General features: G+C 39.2%; 1 protein-coding gene and 2 non-coding genes across 3 annotated transcripts; 2 read left to right on the top strand and 1 right to left on the bottom strand.

The window, feature by feature from the left end:
- Positions 1-301: 301 nt before the first annotated feature.
- LOC140232508 (26S proteasome non-ATPase regulatory subunit 7-like) lies at positions 302-9,251 on the bottom strand. The gene is made up of 7 exons (XM_072312603.1): positions 9,006-9,251; positions 7,879-7,971; positions 6,132-6,229; positions 4,414-4,494; positions 3,952-4,043; positions 2,173-2,335; positions 302-797 (listed from the first exon to the last, which is right to left on the bottom strand). The coding sequence occupies exons 1-7, from the start codon at positions 9,166-9,168 to the stop codon at positions 480-482; spliced, it is 1,008 nt and encodes a 335-aa protein (XP_072168704.1). The 5' UTR covers positions 9,169-9,251; the 3' UTR covers positions 302-479.
- A 4,236-nt stretch (positions 9,252-13,487) lies between these two features.
- LOC140233561 (U2 spliceosomal RNA) lies at positions 13,488-13,682 on the top strand. Its single transcript, XR_011901551.1, has one exon. It is a non-coding gene; the product is annotated as a U2 spliceosomal RNA (small nuclear RNA).
- Positions 13,683-19,146: 5,464 nt separating this feature from the next.
- Positions 19,147-19,343, top strand: LOC140233559 (U2 spliceosomal RNA). The gene has a single exon (XR_011901550.1). It is a non-coding gene; the product is annotated as a U2 spliceosomal RNA (small nuclear RNA).
- The last annotated feature ends 295 nt before the right edge of the window (positions 19,344-19,638 follow it).

Below are 19,638 nucleotides of genomic sequence, written 5' to 3'. Positions count from 1 at the left end.
GTGAGTTTTCTTTGTTTTTCTTCCCTTTTTCGGTGTGTCTCATAACACTATTAAAGAAACGGAGAAAAGTAAAAATGTTTTAATTTCTTTGCAGCAGTGCTTCATTTGTAAAGACCACAGTGGCTTGTCCAAAGTACGGAATGTCTGCAGAAACTATACGATAAAAGAGGCATAAGCGGACACAAATGTTTAACTTAATCAAAATTCATCAGCACAAATGCAGTATCTGAAAATTACCCACTACACTTGTCTTCTTTTCCACTGCCACTGACAATTCAAAAACAATCCCCCCCCCCCCCCCAAGCACAGAACTGTCTCAAAGTCTTGTCCATCTCCCATCTGAGAGTGGTTACCATGGGAACACTGCAATGGTCTGGAGAAGTCATCCTCTCCACAGCTTTTCCCATCAATCTCTCTTGAACGTCGATACAAAAATCACATGCAGATGAAATTTGTCCTCTCTCTGCAATTACACCATCCTACTTTTTATCCTTGGATTTTGACTCTGAGCTTTTCTTGTCCTTGTCAGATCCCTTTGCATCCTTGTCCTTCTCTTTTTCATCCTTTTTGTCCTTGTCCTTGTCCTTATCCTTATCCTCCTTCTTGTCCTCCTTCTTCTTGCCCTCCTGCTTCTCCAGGTCCCTGTTCTGGATCTTGTTGTTGATGAGGTTGTGGAGGGCCAGGATGGAGCGGATCAGCGAGGCCAGGTACACCACCAGCATCTGGTCGTTGGTCTTCGTCACCAGCGACTTGACGAAGTCGTTCAGGTTCACGTCCGGCAGAAGGTTGAATACATCCTGTTGGGGGGCGGGGATGAGGGAAAAAAGGAAAAACATTTACAAAATATCACTGTGGGAAGAAAACTGTATGACAACAAAGTTAGCTGTTGCATTTGGAAGAGCTTGAAAGTTAATATCCCTTTTGCTGTCAGTTTAGAAACTGTGTCTACCAGAGGGGTGTTTCATAAAGCTGTTCTTAAAGTTACGAACGACGTAAGAACGACTGGTGATCAGTTCTTGTGCTTAATTATTGAAATTTTGATAAGTATAGCACATTAGAACTGATCACCAGTCATTCTTAAGTCATTTGTAACTTTAAGAACAGCTTTATGAAACACCCCCAGGTTATTGTAAACATGCAGCATGAGCAGGACTGCTAACATTAAGACATCAAAATCTGACAGGTTCCCAAAAATACTCATGCATTACAGGAATCTAAAGAGGTGATATTACTCTTCTACTCAAGGGGGCGACCATTCTCAGCATGTGTAGTAGTCGTAATAAGTTTTGCACAGAACCTCTGGCAAAATCAGGATGTCTCGACAGGTCTGCATAATACTATGATCTATTGTGAAACTATTCTTTCAAGCATTAAAGCATTAAAATACACAAGGATCGATCACACCCAAAGTTTTCTCATTTTCACTGTAAAGCTATCTCGTGCAGATACAGAGCGTAGATACAGAAGCCAATCTCACGTGTACCCCTTCCATCTCATTTCGGGTATGGACCATACTTTAATATCTTGTTGTTCTATCATATACACATACTTTTCCAGTAGCATGGGGTAATCAGCAATGTCAGATATTTTGCCAAAAAATTATGAACTCTTCTGACATAGGGAAAAAATGGCATTTGGTCAGAGACTGCTACAATGTATATCATGATTGTTTTCAATTTTTGAAATTATGAATGCTAACTTTCGCCCCCTTCATATACATATGTACATCCTTCTGACCTCGATAATCCAGCCACCTCTAATCCAGACTACTTTATCATCAGGAAGTGTTCATGCAGTGAAAATGAAAAAAAAAAAATCTTTCAAACTTTCAAAACACCTACAAAACTTATTTGATTTATTCTTATATTTTATTATTATTCTACATGAAAATGTTTCAATTTCTGAAAAAAAAAACTAAAAAAGGAATATAATTCTAAGTAGGCTAGCATAGATTACGCCACTGTTGCGGTGTATGCTAGCTATAACTAACATTATATCGGCAGCTACATACATGTACATTATGTACACGCTTCTCCCATGGCCAACCAAATCGCTTATACAGATGTGCGCTGGTCCAGACATGGCTGGATAACGGAGGTTGGACTGTAAGTGAATAAACTCAGCAGCATCTGAAAAAGAGTCTGCGAAGTCCATGATGGAAAGTGCGCTCACCTGCAACTGGTAAATGATGGCGTGGTTGACGGGCAGCTCGCCGGCTGCCACTTTCTGGAGGTAGCTACTGATGTGCTGGATCTGGGACTGTAGGCCCTTCAGGCCGAGCAGCTGGGCCGTGATGCGCTGGGATAACGTGCCGACGCTGGTGTCCTTGATGTCCCTGGATAGATAATGGTGTATGAGGGGATGACAATGATCGAGTGTCCTCTAAGAACCAGAAAAATCTGCCCTTATTGTAGGGCTCAACACTAACGTTTTTTTTTTCTCTGGTGGCCCGTTTGGGCCATTGAAATGTTTTAATTTAAAATTTTGGTGGCCTGGAATGGAAGGAAATATAACAATTCATTATGAATTTTAACTGCTTGATCAGGCCACCAAGAGATAACCTTTTTGGAAATTTGGCGGCCCAACATCAATATTCAGTGGCCCTGGGCCACCCGACTACCAGACCACCACTAATTTTGAGTCCTGCCTTATGCATTATGTCTAAAAAAAATGCTCAGCTGCTGTTGTTGTTTTTTCTATATGTGTGGCTGGTAGTTAACAGATGGCACAGACTTTTTTTTTTGTATTATCAAGAGGAAAATCCTACTGTGCAACCTAAATAGAAAATTTGTATTATGAAAAAAAATATATAAACTTAAATGTAGCGCATTGCACATGATTTCCACGAGTTTCCATGTTATGTACTTAAAGAATACAGCTGTACATTCACATTCTACTTTGACATCTTTAACAGGAATTCAACTTCTACCACAAATAGATTATGACCAGCAGCATGCCACTCATGCATCTTTGAAGGACTTTCATTAAAGCAACATTGACAACAAAGTCATTAAAATAGGCATATTTTGCGATTTCCAAAACTAGACTAGAAGTAAAGTTTGAAGATCTATGCTTTATTTCAAAAGTGTCAAACTTGTCACAGTATTTTTGCACAGAAGCTGTTTTACAACAATTGAAACCTGAGAGACTCCTATTACAACAAACTCCTCCAGTTCATCCATGTAAATCAGTCAGTTCAAGAACAGAGTTTTAAAGGGATGGTACAGTATTGGCGGATATGAGAATTGGGCTTTTGACTTTTTGCGAGATACCAAGAAAACACTTATGATATAGTACAGAGCATTCCAGGAGGAATTCAAAGTTTATTTGATGAAAATCGGGTTTGGAATGACTGAAACATTAAAAAGCAAAGTAAAACAAAGCGATCGTAATAAAGTGTGGGTCCCACACTTTATTAGAATCGCCTTTTTTTGATATCTCAGCCATTTCGAAACCAATTTTCATGAAATAAACAATGAATTCCTCAGAATTCCTCATAAAATTACTTGCTCTTTCATATTTCATGAAAGGTTTCTCATTATTTCACCAAAAAATGTTAGAAACCCGAAATTAGGTCTCAACCAAAACTGTACAATCCCTTTAAAATCAGTTTTAAGAGCAAAAGAACAATTCAATAATAGAATGCGATGGTGTAGAGGGGCAATATACTGTACATTTGGATTTTGAAAGTACTTTTTGGACTCTGCTCTATTGTGCATTGATAGCAGGTAATTGGTATTTCTGCAGCTGATATAGGTCTGCTTGCAATCTGCTTGCAATCTGTGCTACAGAAGACTGGAATTTTACACAGCTACTAACAAAAACATGCAGAATAGATAATTAGTTCATGGAAGCTTGACTCCGAGCTGAATTCATCTGCTCTTCATGAAACATATAATCCACATCATTGTAGGTCAAAGGGACTCCAGTCAGAAATGGGATCTTCCTCACCTGAGTAAATGTTCGACTCCTACTTCTTCCGCCTCCTCTGCACCCATCTCACTGGGGATGTGTTCAAACGTCTTACTGGTTGGCGTTCCATCCTGAGTGTAATTTCAAGATAGATAAATGCTAGCAACATGACTCAACGCAAGACATTCTAAACTATGCTCAGCATTTACTACAGTTTGAATGCACACAGCTAGGCAAGTGACTTTACCAAGTTTCTCCTGTCTTGCAGTAAATTACATTGTCTGTGGACATTGCTCTACAAACATTGTCCTTTGTAGAGCATTCTACAAAAATCATTTATCCAATTCTACTGGGTATTGCTTCGCTCCACTCAGAGTGTAGCTAATGAAACAGCATGCTGAATAACTAGACATATTTGCCCAGTTGATCCCTAGTCAGGAATACACACATACTGACATTTGCACAATCACATGTATGCAAAAGTTTACACCAGGTACTCACATCATGAACTTCCTCAACTGCATAGTAGGCTTCCGTGGGTAGACCTAGCTCCTTTGGTTTCGCATCGATGATACATAACACCTTTAGATACATGTGACAGAAAGAGGCAGGATCAACAAGTCTATGTTATACACATGGCACATTCAGTGTCAACGTGAACAGAAAGTTGTTAAACAGAATTACAAAACTTGCAGTCGTAAACGACTCTTTGACCATACTGAAAAAGGCTACAGTGACATTTGAATAAGAAACAATTCAATTCAATTCATTTTCATTCTTCTTTTTTTTTTCTTTCAACAAAAACATAACACAAGATAAATCAGGTATTATACATCATAAACAAAAAACATTTGCCTTTGCAATATATAAATGATATCGATAAACATACGAGCGCATACTGGCAATAAAAAAATAATACACCTACAAAGTCATGCTTCAGTTGAAAAAAAGGAAGAAAGAATAGAGAGGCCCACTAAAAAGCAAAGATTGTAAATTGTGAACCACTCATAAAACGTATGAATTACTTATTTACAAACACTTGTGACAAATATGATATACGACAGGACGGGACAAAACAGAAGAAACACAACAACATGACACAACTTGCCAGAATAGATGAAAAGTATGGAAGGAAAGAAAGAAAAAGGGAGAATGAGAGAATGCCTACACGCTGAACAAGGGAAATGGAACAGGGGATGGTAGAGAATGTGCTTCATAGAGTTGGCACTGATTGCAGCTGTGCAAGGACTGTGATGGCAAGTGACAAGAAATTGATGCTTTGTTGAAACAAAAAAATTTGCTCTGACTGAGAACTTGATAAAGGATGTAAATGCCCTTGTTACAGACTCTGGTGTAATGGGAGTGATAATTCTGCAATAATTTTTGTTGGCTGTGTATAATTAGAGCCTTAGCTTATGATAAAGTTGGGTTGGACATGTACATGTACAGGACAATGCACTCCAATGACTATGATAAAAGAGGAATTATATGAAATATTTCATTTTCTTAGGAGAGGGGAATGGATGAAAACATCCTAAGGCTTACCCCTGGTATACTTCATGCTCTGCAATTAAAATATATTGCCATTTCTAAAGAGTGAACTTTATTATTATCATTTCTTTTTCTTTCTTTTTCATAACATGAACCAACTAACACCTGTTTGAAACTTTTTACATGCTAAAGGCACTTAGCTACAAAGCGATTTGATTATAAGCATTTGATTATAAGTCATTCAAACTTGACCTACCGTGAAGAATTAGAGTTAGCAAGCTCTTTCAAGTGTAGCTGTGTGCCTCACACCAACAGGAAGGCCATGGTATTAAGGGGATTATGTACCAGGTAATCTCTATTCACTAACAATTCGTTTCCAGACATCTGTACCAAATGGCAAAGAAGTGTTAACAGCCTGCATGCCAATTTTATTGGTAAACACAGCAACGCAAATATACTTTAAGGTGACACATGGAAATTTTCATGCATTTCCCACTCAAATTGTATAATAGTTTTTGTTGTATTCAGACACTTGAAAATGCTAATATTACAACCTTCATGTTGACAACTAGTAAAATACAATGTAAACAACATGGGAAACTCATCATACTCGGCTAAGCGCGAAATAAAAGGATTATGTGAAAAATATCCACATTTAATGTGGTAGCCAGTTGGGTATAACGGTTCAGGACATTCAAACCCTGCGCAATGATTTCCGTCATACTCACTGAGTTTGGGCAGTATTTCCTGATGAGCTCATTGACAGCGATGTCATTCTGGTGCAGTTTGGGTCCTGTGTGATACCAACCAACAATCTTTTCCCTTGCTGGAAAGACAGGACAGGAAAGAAATACAAACTTTGCTCTGCAAGGGGTCACTATTAATCTTGCGATCAAACCATATCTCAAAAGATTACTGCAAGAGCATACAATTCCGCAAGTATTTATTGGGGCACACTTTTACTTGAAACTGGAGTTGGATATTGAAGATCTGCATAATTACGTAATATGCTAAGCAAGTGAAAGCATGACATTCACACTTGTTCAACATGTACAGGTTTCTAGGCTTTGCAATATAAAATTGTTTCACCATTGCACACATGTACCCTGTAAAGGATATGAATGACATTCTAAAAAAAAAGAGTGGTCCTACTAGGGTTTATGTGATGGTTTGGTGGGAGAGTTTATCATATAACATGTTACTGTTTGTCTGTTCAAACTAACTACTGAGTGATAAAGTTTAACCTTTTATCATGATCAACAATTGTGGTCTCCTGGATTGCAAGAAAATGAAATTTCAGCAAAGCTACAAATGTACAAATACATTTTGACATCATTCAGCACTAAATGTAAAATAGTCAGCAAATTGATGACTTGATTCCTGTCACTGTAACAAAACAAACAAATACAACATTTCTGTTTATCATCTGCAAGAGTGAAACACTATGGTTTAGAGCAAATTTATTTTAAAAAAATTCAATGATTGTCTGATTACTTTCACAGGAAAGAGTTCAGAAGAGTAGTCAAGTTTCTCATTTTTTAGAATAAAGTAAGTGGTTACCTCTTACCAAGTGCATGACAAGAGTTACAGATTTAAGGACAGAGATGACACTCAGGATGTGCTTATAAATACCAGATTTTGGCATACTGAGAAACATGAGTTTGAAACACGGTTTGACAGAGAAGTGTTTAAAAACGTTTCTCCCGAGCTTGCTTCTGGCTCGCTCGGACTGTACCGCTGTGTGTCTACAATTTGTCCCTTAGCAGTTACTCTTGTACAGTAGGTCACACAAACAGGGTGGGAGAAACTGTGACGATTAATTTAAAACCTTGTTTGAGATCATGGTTGCATTTTAATATTCGACTTAAAAAAATCTTGTTTCTAGAAAAATACAATTGCACATGTATGGTTCTAAGTCTCACCTCCACAGTGCATTTCAAAACCATGTTTCAAAACCGTGTTTGCCATCACAACTGCCATTTATATGGCAAAATGTAAACCAAAAACACACATTCAAAAACATGTGTCTAGCATGAAAAATTTGTTATAAACACACTCTTAAAGGGTGTGTACAGTTCTGGTCGAGGTGAGGATTTAGCTTTTAACGTTTTGCGAGATATTCAGAAACCACTCTATGAGATGTCAAAGAGCATGCAGTTCTAAAGGGGTATCAAAAGTTTATTCGATGAAAATCGGTTTTGAAATGGCTGAGATATCCAAAAACAAGGTGAAACAAAGAGATCTTAATAAAGTTGTGGCATGTCGCCTTTTATTATTAGCACTTTTTGGGATATCTCAGCCATTTGAAAACCAATTTTCATCATATAAACGTTGAATCCTTCTTAAGATTACATGCTCTTTCATATTTCATAAGAGGCTTTTCATTATCTCACTTAGGAATGTTTAAAACATGAATCCCCACCTCAACCAGTACTGTACAGTCCCTTTAAAGAAGACCAAGAGAGTAAATCTTACCATTGACTTTCTTGAACATCGTGTACATGTTTTCCAGGTAGTCATGATCGAGGAACCAGACAGAGGAGTCCTTGTCATCTTCATCGAACGGCACTGACAAGGGAAAGCAATAAAATGCAATAACCTTTCAAATGAAAATTAAACTTTTGACATCCATAATATCTATGCACTTAGAATGTTAGATTTCTTTTATTCTTTGCCTATAATGGGAACTGCAAGGGCCAGGGGTAGAACATGGCTTTTATCAAATGGATCAAAAAAGCATGACTGGCATACAGAATACAGACTGACAAACAAAAACAAAATTATGAATGATCTTTCGAGATTCTCATTATAAAAAATGAACTGTCTTGAAATAGCAACCTCTAATGCTAATACTTGTACCTGGTAATCTAAAAAGTCAAGACTCAAGGCCTAACTTAATTTACACGCAGTCTCTTGTTTTTGCTTGTTTGTTTGCTTTCTTCTTCTTTTTTTTTTTTTTCTTTTAATTTGTACCCGTAATTCATGATTTTATCTAACAAGGTTAGACAGAAAGATTCGTCTGTCCGGAGTCGTCTTATATATATATTTTTTTACGTTATCACTCTCCTCCGGAGGGGATCTGTGAAGCCAGACGCAGTCTCCATGGAACATATCACCGACGACCAGCATCTACAGACAGACTGATCTTTTGCTTGGTCAAGATTTTATCCACAGAAATGGGGAATGAACTTGGAAGGTTTCATCTAATTTACTCATCTATGCTTACATTCCTTGGGAGAAGGAGTGCACAGAACATGATGGAGCATAGACCGTTGGGCATTAGACATTTGAACTCATACAAAACTAGCCTAGGATCTAGATTATGGATTTCCATTTTGACTTCTGGACTTGGCCTGGGTGGGAGATTAAATGCTTTCAATTTTCTTCTTCCTGCGAAGTTTGGTTCTGGTTGTGCTGCCAGTTACTGCAGTAGCCAAAGCCAAATGAGATATTGAGTAACATACAAGCAAATAGGAAACAACAATGGACATAGATAAACCTATGCATAAGGTACTGACAACAAATGAAGTGAATCTACGTAGATTCTAACTTTTTCATTCAGTTCAGATCAACAGAGGTCTATCAAGACAATCAATACTCACCAGCAAAACAGTTTGCGATATCTAAAACTCCTTGTCGCCAAGAGCCGAGTAAGACACCAACAACTCGTCTCTGGTTTCGAATTCTGTTAAAATGATCTACAACGCTCAACAAAACAAGTGGATGAACAACCACTTTCTTGATTTCGACTGTCGGGGCAGACATTTTGACGTGCAACGCAACTTCGTCAGTCTTACAAGAACCTTCGTGCAGCTTCCACACACCAAAATTTGCACGTGTGGGTCTAATGAGATTATGTACAGTGTGAGAAACTGCAGCAGCAACATGAGTCAGCTGACAGCGTGTCATCGGAGATGGCGCTAGTCATCTTGAATCCTTAGAATTATGATACTGTGTGAATGGTCTTGAATTCGGGGATATCTTAGATGCTTCTCTCTTCTTCTTCTTTTTTCAATTTATTTTTCATCGTCCTCTCCTTTCTCCTTCATTCATTCATTCTTCTCCATGTCTGTCTTATTTTTCAGTGTTTTAATTCCTTTCTTTCATTCATATTGTTCTTCTTCTTCTTATGTTGTTTTGAAGAAAGAAAGAAGAGAAAGAAAAAAAATGGGGCCCTAACACAATTACAATATATTCTTTTTCTTCTCACCCTGATTAAATAAAGAATATCACACTTATGTGGAATATTTAGCTTATCAATTTATCCTTTTTTTTTCAATCAACTTTGCAAGTGACTATGGCCTCACAGGAAAGAGCGTATCAGAACTATCAAGTCAACGATTGCAAACCTAAGTGAAAAAAAAAATCGCTCTTGATAGTAACTGTTATCAATATGTTTGCTCAATTTCAGCCGAAACTTTCTTTCATTCTTTTCCTCTTGTTTTTAGAGGGTTCTTAATGCTGACAGTGTCAAAGACTTCAGTTGTATCTATAGGTCGATGTAGATGAAAATTGCCTTCTTTCTAACTTTGAACATTGTTAAACAGTGCTTTATCTTATAATTTGCAGAAAATCAACGAGAGATTAACAGAATGATGTGGAATCATGCCCTAGGACAAAAGGTAACCCCAAAAGACTTCAAGTCTTCAACGAAGCTTCAAAACCAAACACTGGAAACAGCAAAACAACGACAATATCAACAACATAGTCAACAACCACAACAACAACAACGACAATTGAACAATCAACAACAACTACAGCAACAGCAACAGCAGCAGCAACAACAACAAGATGCAATGATCAATAAGTGCATTAATTGGAGCACCGTCGGACAAAAAAAAAAGTTCTGATCAAAAATGTATGCAATTTAAATAAAAATGGAGTTTAATCGCGCATAAATATTATGGCGTGGATAAATATACCTGTTAGGACCTGTTAGAAACACAGAAATTTCCTTCAATATGCACAACACACAAGTGGTCATGGTTCCGTTCACAGTAGAAAATGTGTGCTACACACACCAGACCATAGCCCCTCCCCTGCTTTGGCAGGAATCAAATGTCATAAGTGGACAATAATGAGCCCCTTGTTTTATCAGACCTTGTGTTTGTTGGTGGGTCTTTACAGTTTGCTTTATGTGGGGAAAAGTTTTTGCTCTCACGGTGAGAGCTATATTATATATGACATCGGCCAGTTGAGACGTGTTTTGTAGCCGCTGCTCTCATAAAGCCGACTGCCATATTCCCTTACATAGTCATAGGTAAGCCGAATCGATTTTCTACTATTTTGCATACAAGGATGTGCATGGCTGTATTATATTGTAATTGTTAAGTTGCAGGTTAAGTTTCTAAGCTTCTTGCGATATGTTCTCTCTCTCCCTCTAATGTCCTAATGTCTCTATCTCTCCATTTCTCTCTTCACTCTCCATCTCCTTTATTCTATTCTCAATTCTCACTTTCACCTTCTTCGCTTTCCTTTTCCTCTCTTGTTTATCTCATTCCTTGCGATCATTGTAAACAGTTAATATACTTGTTGAAAGTAATAATGTAGGAGTAAAGTTAGGGTTATACTTCATGAGATGGAAGTATTACCATGGATTGGTTGTGTACCGTATGGGCATAAAGCCAACATTCGGCGTCCTGTTTGTTGGTATGATTATTGTTCACATGTCATATAAATATTTCCAACAGACTCTTTGATTAGTGTAATTGCATATAGATAGAGTTAGCATCACTATAACTCTTTAGTTGATTGATTTAAACAGTTTCTATCTGATTGTCGCTATGACACTATCAAGCCTGATGGCACGAGAACCGTCATTTCCCAGTGCATCATGTACGACTTTATTAGATTAAAGAATTCATTTCAGTTTAATACAAAATGCTGGAGACCGTAGTCGGATTGTGTTAGGATCGGCCACATAGGTTCTTGTACGGATTTCAAAAGTCGCCGTACGTAAGGTATGATGCGCATTCCGTAATCGGCGGTCAGTGGCCACTGCGCCCCCTCTCTCTCTCCCCTCTCTCCTCCTACTTTCGCTATCGCACTCCGATCTGCACATGGTTGAACCTCCTCTTTTTCTGCTCTCCTCTCTTTTTGGTACATGTACTCTCTAAAAAAAAATCGAGTGAAAATATTCACTCTAAAAGAGTGAATACAAAAAAAGAGTGAATTTTGAGTGAAATTGGAGTGAATTTGGAGTGAAAATGTTCATTTTCACTCATTTTGGAGTGACCTCAGGGATCACTCGAAGATTTTGGAGTGATCCGTGAGGTCACTCCAAAACGAGTGAAAGTGAACATTTTCACTCGAAATTCACTCCAATTTCACTCTAAATTCACTCTTTTTTGTATTCACTCTTTTAGAGTGAATATTTTCACTCGATTTTTTTTTAGAGAGTAGCAGGCTGACCATCTCTCTGTTTAATGTTGTACATTATTTGAGACAAATCACTTTTCCTCCCAGTATAGGAGGGAAATGAGAACACTATACTTGCAAGCAAATTAAAAGGAAACTATTTCGTATATACTGTGTTAGCTGTTTGAAATGCTGTATAGTGAAGACCATTTAAATGATGGAATGGGAGAGCTATAATATGACATCGGCCAGTTGAGACATGTTTGTAGCCGCGCTGCTCTCATACAGCCGACTGCCATATTCCCCTACATAGACGCCCCTTCCAGTGTATAAGGCCGTCCCCAGTTGGCAATGGACCCCATCTACTGACGAGGACCAGCTGAAGACATCGCTCTCCATCGCCTGAGGGAAGGACCTTGCATCACAAGTCCAGTCCACCCTATATTTTCCCACAATTTAATATACAATTTAATTCCATAAGTTACATATTCCCAACTTCCAAAGATTGTGTTATAAAGTAATTAAGTTGATGTTTGAGATAAGATTTAGTTTTTTTTTTTTCTGATGAACCATTTGTTTCAGTGTTAATCAATGAAAGGTAATTATTTTTAAGTGAATTATACACATTTAGATGCTTTGTGTGTATATTGAAGAATTGAAGTTTTTGCATCATTCCCTCGAGCTGCGTCTCGAGAATTAGAGATACGCTTTTCGTGTTACTTCACAATTTGTGTGAACACACCTTTGTCACCATTCCTATTTCGATTATAATTTCGACTTGGTCAACGTCATTGGACTAAAAGTCAAATAAACCCTTTTCCCTTAACTGTAATTGGAGTGTTATGTTTGTTTGTTTTTTTCGATTATCATAAAATCTCCTGAGTAATCAAAACCCGAACTGGGCCAGGTTAGTTAAAAACCTGCGACATACCTATAAAATAATGTAAACAATAAAGTACTAATACTGTATATCTCGTGTGTACATTTACTCATTGATCTTTCCGGCTTTTTGTTTTTCTAACGCAATGAGTATATTTGGGTGACTCTTACCATGCGATTGCATACCGAATTATACAGCCATACTGAATGTGATATTGAACTTGTACAATGGTAGCTAGGACAATGCATAATAGTCTTACACATAAATAATAATGTGTACTTTGGTATTTTTCATCAGTATGTAAGTGAATGGACAGAAGCCGGTTCGCACGCGTGCATGCAGCTATATAAGATGTATATGGATTCAATACAGCTTCGCACACACGGTGCGTTACGTGCACGGTTTGTTTGTTTGTTTGTTTTTTCGGTCGCTCCTTGAACTAGACAAAGCGAGACTAGTCTCGCCGCAGTACGTGTATTATATCCGCATTTCTTCATTTGCATATGAAATGATAAACGTCCTGTGTGTGTACGCGTTCAACGCACAGTGCATTGGCGCGATGCGATCAGCAATGCTGCACACACAGTTCGGGCATTCGTACCAGTGCGTTTCTACCATTTTGACATGATTTTTACCCCAGATAATGAAAACCGTTTGATAAATGCAAAAATAGAGTATCCCAAACGACTCTTCGTATGATTTTGATTACGGGTTATGGCGTTCATTTTTTGATATTTTCTCAAGTTTTCATGATATTCGACTCAGAAGATGGTGATATCGTAAGTTCGTAATTGTGCCTTTAATGTATGACACTTTGCATCTATACATATGGCGAACCTCACTCGGTATCGCTTCTCGGCCTTTTGGCTAAGATCATGTGTAGTATCTGTTCTTTGCCTCTCGCGGCCTTTTGGCTGATTTCATCATCGCATCTGTGATTTATCGTCACATTTTATAAGTTGTTATATGTAGTGTTGTTTCTAGGCCTTTTGGCTATAGAATCATGGCAAAAGTGCAGTTGCAACGAGCGTGCTCGATCCACGTGGTGTTGAAGAGTGAGGGACGTAGCGTGTTCGACATCTTGAAGCGGTGCGGTGTGAACCCAGCTGAGCATCTCACGGCCGTCCAATCGCTGCCTGGTGGGAAGTATGACGTCACCTTTAAAGGGGTTGTCGCGAAGGAGCGCTTTCTGGCCGGGCTTGAGAAAGAAGACGATGTCGATGTGACGTCATACTCGAAAAAGATAAAGATTGTGACCATCCTCCACGTCCCCCATGAAGTCGACGACAACGCAGTGAGATATGTGCTGAGCAGGTTTGGGAAGGTGGTGGTGGGCCGCCATCTTACCTACAAGGAATACCCTGATGTTTTCAACGGTATCAGGCAGTACAAGATGGAGGTGACGAAGGATATTCCATCCTCAATGAGTTTTGGAGGTCGCGAATGTTGGATCCGTTACGACGGCCAACCCCGCACCTGCCTCAAATGTGGTCGACCAGGGCATGATGCCAAAGATTGCCAGGTGGTGCGGTGCTACAGGTGTCACCAGGAGGGCCACGCCGCCAGGGGGTGCAAGGAGGACCCCAAGTGTACCCTGTGCGGCGAAACTGGGCACACTTTCAGATCCTGCCCAGTCTCCTTCGCCAACAAGTTAAAACAGACGAAGGAGTGGGTGAGCGGTGGAGGCGTCACAACCGAGCCGGTGAAGAAGGCGGAGGTTGAAGCTGTAGTTGAGGAGGTGGTCGATAAGGCGGTCGACGAGGCATCGGCAGGCGAAGGAGAGAGGACCCCCACCGAGGGAGCCATGGGCGGAGACATGAGGACTACTGATGTCGACAGCGACGCGACCCCCAGCATGTTTGACGACGTCGAGATGGTGTCGCAGCGGTCGTGGGCTGAGTCGGAGTTCGCTGAGGATGCACAGGTGCTGCCAACACCAGGGAGCCATCCCCTGCCTGCCCCGGAGGAGGAGACCGCTGACTGTCGACGAGGGGTGAAGAGGCCGCCGTCACCATCCAGCAGGAGGGCGCGGTCGCTCACCCGGTCGAGTTCGCCACGCCTGACGAAGGCCAAGGAAATTGTGAGCGGGTGCAACATTTTAACTGGTAAGGAGTCGTGGATGTCCTGCTCGGTGGAGCGGTGCTCGGCCCGCTTCTCAGAGTTCCGCGAGTTCGTTGCACACAACAAAGAATGTCATCCTGGCAAGCCCCTCGGGAGGTACATGTGTCCCATGAACTGGTGTCGCAACTCATGCAACAACCCCCAGGAGTGGCTAAACCATATGTCGTCGAGGCACCCAGACTATGTTATTCAACATGGCGCTGAGTTCTTCGACAAGTATTATCTCCGAGAATGATTTGTTTTAGTATTATTATCATTTTCGTAATGATTAATATCTCAGTGTGTACCCTCAATGTCCACGGTCTCAGGGATTCAGTAAAATGTAAAAAAGTAATTATGTGGTTGAAAATTCTTGCTTTTGATATTGTTTTATTGCAGGAAACGTATTTAGGTACTTTAGATTTTGATAATCTTAAACGTGTGTGGAATGGGCCAGTCTTTTTCTCCCCTTCACCGTCCAACCATTCCGCCGGGGTGGCTATTTTGTGTTCCGATTCGTTACCTTGCTCATTTTCTCAAATTCGGGCAGATAATGAAGGCCGATTCATTTCTGTATTAGCTTCCTTTCCAAATTCTTCTGTTCGTATTTGTAATGCCTACGCCCCGTGCGACCCAAAGGAACGAGTTTCATTTTTGAATAATTTGTTTTTATATACTCGTGGAAATGTGCCAGTAATTATTGGTGGAGATTTTAATTGTATTTTGTTTGATAAAGACCGCTCAGGCGACTCCCATAACTCCAGTTGTTTTGTTGGAAAGAAGGAATTAAATTCCTTTATAAAATTTCATTCTTTGATAGATGTCTGGATGAAACTGAATTCCTCTGACAGTGGACATACGTGGGTACATACTGGGAAAAAACAAAGTTCTCGGCTTGATAGGATATATGTCCATAATAAGTTTGACATATGTAAAGTTACAAAAATTAATTGTCCATTCTCTGACCATAGTGTAGTAAATACGGTCATTCAATTATCTGACCGTATTATTAAGAAATCACATTGGAAATTTAACGTCTCCATGTGCGAAGATGAAGTATTTGTTGAAGATTTATCTTTTCATTATCGTTTGTGGCAAACATTACAACCAGGCTTTGATTCTATAATTGACTGGTGGGAAAATATCAAAGTTCGTATAAAGGAATTATGTGTCATTCATGGGGTACGGCGTGCGCGAGACAAGCGTCGTCAACTTGAGATGTTACAAAAAACATGTATTTCTGGAGATAAAGAGGAAATTCTTGATTTATTAAAGGAGGAGAGTAGGGGAGCCTATATTAGATCCCGGGAGAAATTTATAGAAGATGGCGAACGCCCTGGGGGATATTTCTGTAAAGTAGAACGTAAGAACGCAGAAAGTAAATGTATTAAAGAAATACGAAATTCGCAGGGTGATGTAGTTTCTGGTGATGATATCACTCCAGTTTTTTGTGATTTTTTCAGTGATCTATATGCACCTAATGCGGAAATAGATCACGCAGCTCAAGACGTCCTTATTAATTCTCTTCCGGTTGGAATTGATGCAGAAAAGTCTAATGAGATAGATAAACCTATTGAGTTGAAAGAAATTAAGAATGCCCTGTCAATGATGTCAAAAAATAAGTCTCCTGGCATTGACGGACTACCCGTCGAATTTTATTTGAAGTTCTTTGATGTGATTGGTAATGATTTGTTAATGGTTTATAATGAGGTACTTTGTAAAGAGTTGTTTTCGCACACACAACGTACAGCGATCATAACTTTGTTGCCTAAGAAAGGTGATATTCTGGATCCTGCCAATCGGCGTCCAATCAGTTTGTTAACGGTTGATTATAAAATTATTTCAAAGATATTGCAGTTACGCTTGTCTACTGTTCTACCTGATATTGTAAATGATTGCCAGGCCTGTTCAGTGCCTAGGCGATCAATACATCAAAATTTGTGTTTATTAAGAGATATAGTTGATTGCTCCAAATTGAGGGGAAATGCCTGTGCTTTAATCTCTATCGATCAGCACAAGGCCTTCGATAAGGTCAACTGGGAATTTATGTTTAAAGTTTTACAAAAATTAAATTTTGGTCCTCGTTTTATTACATGGGTGAGAATAATGTATACGAATATTAAAAGTCGAATCATGGTTAATGGTGAGTTAAGTGACGAGATTTCTGTAGGCAGAGGGGTCCGCCAAGGCTGCCCATTGTCGCCTATATTATATGTATTGTTTATAGAGCCGTTGGCTCGGTATATAATGTCACACAAAGACATTAGAGGTTTCCATATCCCAGGCGGAGGTGGAAAGTCAGTTAAACTTCTGCAGTACGCTGACGATGCAACTTGTGTTGCTACGTCTCAGAGTGATATTGTTCATTTCTTTAAATGTTTTGCGTTATTTGAGAAGGCATCAGGAGCCACTTTAAACCTGAAGAAAACTCAGGGCCTAAAGTTAGGCGATTTCGTTGGACGAAAATTGAGAGGTGATATTAATTGGGTGGAGGACAAAATTGAAATTAATGGTGTATGTTTTGGTACAGATTATTGTGTCCGTTCGTTTTGGCAAACGTTACGGGATAAAGCAATTAGAAAATTGAAGACATGGGAAAACAGAGGCCTAACTATGTTGGGCAAGGTTTTAGTCGTCAATACGTGTATTTATCCATTGTTTTATTATCCAGCCAGGGTGTATCTCCCTGACGATGGATTTTATAAAGAAGCTCTTAAAGCTGTGTTCAGGTTTATATGGCAAAAGAAAACTGAGTTAGTGTCTCGAGACACGCTTACTCTTAGTTCGGTAAAAGGAGGTCTCAGTCTCGATGATTTAGTTCATAAAATGGAAGCTCTGCATATTCGTAACTTGTTCCCACAGTTGTCGGGACAAGATACTACGTCTTTTAACTGTATGTTTCTGAAATATTTCTTGGCTAGCAAGTTGAGGCACATGTACTCGTATCTGTGGTCCAATCTGGTCCCACATTCTGATAGTATGTCTGTTAATTACAGCAAGGCGTGGTCAATTATTCAAAGGTTGTATGCACGCAATGCTCAATTTGTGACTTGTAAAAGTATCAATGATGTGACTTGCCTGTTAGTATCGAGCAATCATGTGCCACGCGTTGTGGGTAGCAACCCCATGTGGGACTGGCCATCCATATGGAAGACCACTCACGATTCGTTGTTATGTAATGCATTAAAGTCATTCAATTGGCGGTCCATCCACGGTGCCCTGTACACACGTGAGAAGCTCTCACAATGGAGCATCAGTGATGGGAAATGTCCTTACTGTTCCAAGCTTGAAAATATAGCACATGTCTTTTGGGAATGTACATCCATACATAAGATTCTATGTTGGGTGGATGAGGTCACAAAGCGTTTTCTAGGTTTGAATGTTAGTTTTAGTAGAAATTCATTCGTGTATGGAACTCAAGTTCCACATACTAGTCAAGTTATTTGGTCACGGTTGTGGGTTATGTATACTGTTACTCGAAAGGCTATTTGGAATCGAAGGTGTTCATACATTTTTGATAAGGATCTCATCTCAGAAGAGACGGTAATTCTGAAAGTTAAAGAAGAAATTCGCTCTCGTATATTGGTTGATTTCAAGAGGTGGTCGATAGAGAAATTCCGTAAAGCTTGGGTGCAAGGATCACCATTCTGTTACATTTCTGGAAATGAAGTGAGGATAAATTTGTGAAATTTCAGTTTCCTTTATATTATGGTGCTATTTTGATACACTTTAGTGTTTCAACCCCTGTATAAAATGTAAATAATAGACAGTTTAATCGTTTTAGTATTTAGTTATATATCTTATGGTATTCGTAATCATAGATTGCTATATAGACTCGTATATGCTGATATAATCATTTAAATATGTAAATATTATTTGTATAAACTCATGGTTTATGTGTTAAAAGATCACGTATATTTTCGGAATAGAACCATGTGCTTCATATTCACATCGGTCAGACATTGCCACCAGGCAAGCGATCATTTAGTGTAGTACATACCCACGTGCTTTAGTAGCCACACATTCCTGAGATCTTTTGATAAGCGGGAAAATGGGCCCCTTGAGGGGTTGCCATGCCAACCAATCCCGGCGTGGACGGTCTGGTTATCTCTAGAGGTAACACGGTTTCCGATTCAGACAGAAGGCTGATTGTTTTAAAGGATGAGGTTATATCGTTGGAATATACACCGTTGGTGCACTTCCCACTTTACGCAAATTTCATCGACGGGTAGAGTTAAAGGGCGGAATCAGGCAATTAAATGAGTTGTCATATTCAATTATGTCCTACAGTGGTGTTAACCGAAGGTTCTCTCTCGAGTTTGTTTAGTTTTCATTTCAGAATCAGTATTCTTGTTGTGCTTTATATATCATTTATATGTATTCATGTATACACAAATGTAAATATTATATATTGTGAAAGTTTTATTGAATAAAATTGAAAGAAAAGTATCTGTTCTTTTCAGCTTAATATCTGAAACGCGACTCACCGAGTCGCTTGTATATTAAACTGATTTTTGTACCTAGGCCATGGAATAGGGGCTTGCTCCATCCTGGCCACGGGTTGGCCCGGTATTGCAGTACCTCCGGGATCGGCCCACCCCTACGGGGGTAATTATAAATCAAAGAAAGAACTCCAGACCTCTCCTCCCCCAACATACTCTTTACCCCTATCTTCAACCCAACTTCTACATTTCAAGCTCGTTCTTTTGGTTAGTCTATCTCTTCTTACTGTTCCTCGTCTTGTTTCCTTTTTCTCAATACCCAAAATGATTACATCTATTCCTCGATAAATACACAACACTCTTAATCTTATGCACGAGGGGCCTATCATTTAGGCAACACCCATAATCTTATGAATTATTATACACTCCTAGAAAAGAAACGGTAAATCCAACATT

This window comes from Diadema setosum, chromosome 9, assembly GCF_964275005.1.
Source record: "Diadema setosum chromosome 9, eeDiaSeto1, whole genome shotgun sequence".
Lineage (NCBI taxonomy): Eukaryota > Metazoa > Echinodermata > Echinoidea > Diadematoida > Diadematidae > Diadema > Diadema setosum.
Note: the sequence above shows the minus strand (reverse complement) of the source record. Positions and strands in the feature narration are given on the sequence as shown.

What these genes read in the sequence shown, in the direction of transcription:
- LOC140232508 (XM_072312603.1), bottom strand. Translation starts at nt 9,168, where the DNA reads ATGTCTGCCCCGACAGTCGAAATCAAGAAAGTGGTTGTTCATCCACTT. An exon ending in GGAAATACTGCCCAAACTCA is followed by an intron (nt 4,495 to 6,131) that starts GTGAGTATGACG and finishes ATGTATCTAAAG; the next exon opens with GTGTTATGTATCATCGATGC. An exon ending in GGAGTCGAACATTTACTCAG is followed by an intron (nt 2,336 to 3,951) that starts GTGAGGAAGATC and finishes TTATCTATCCAG; the next exon opens with GGACATCAAGGACACCAGCG.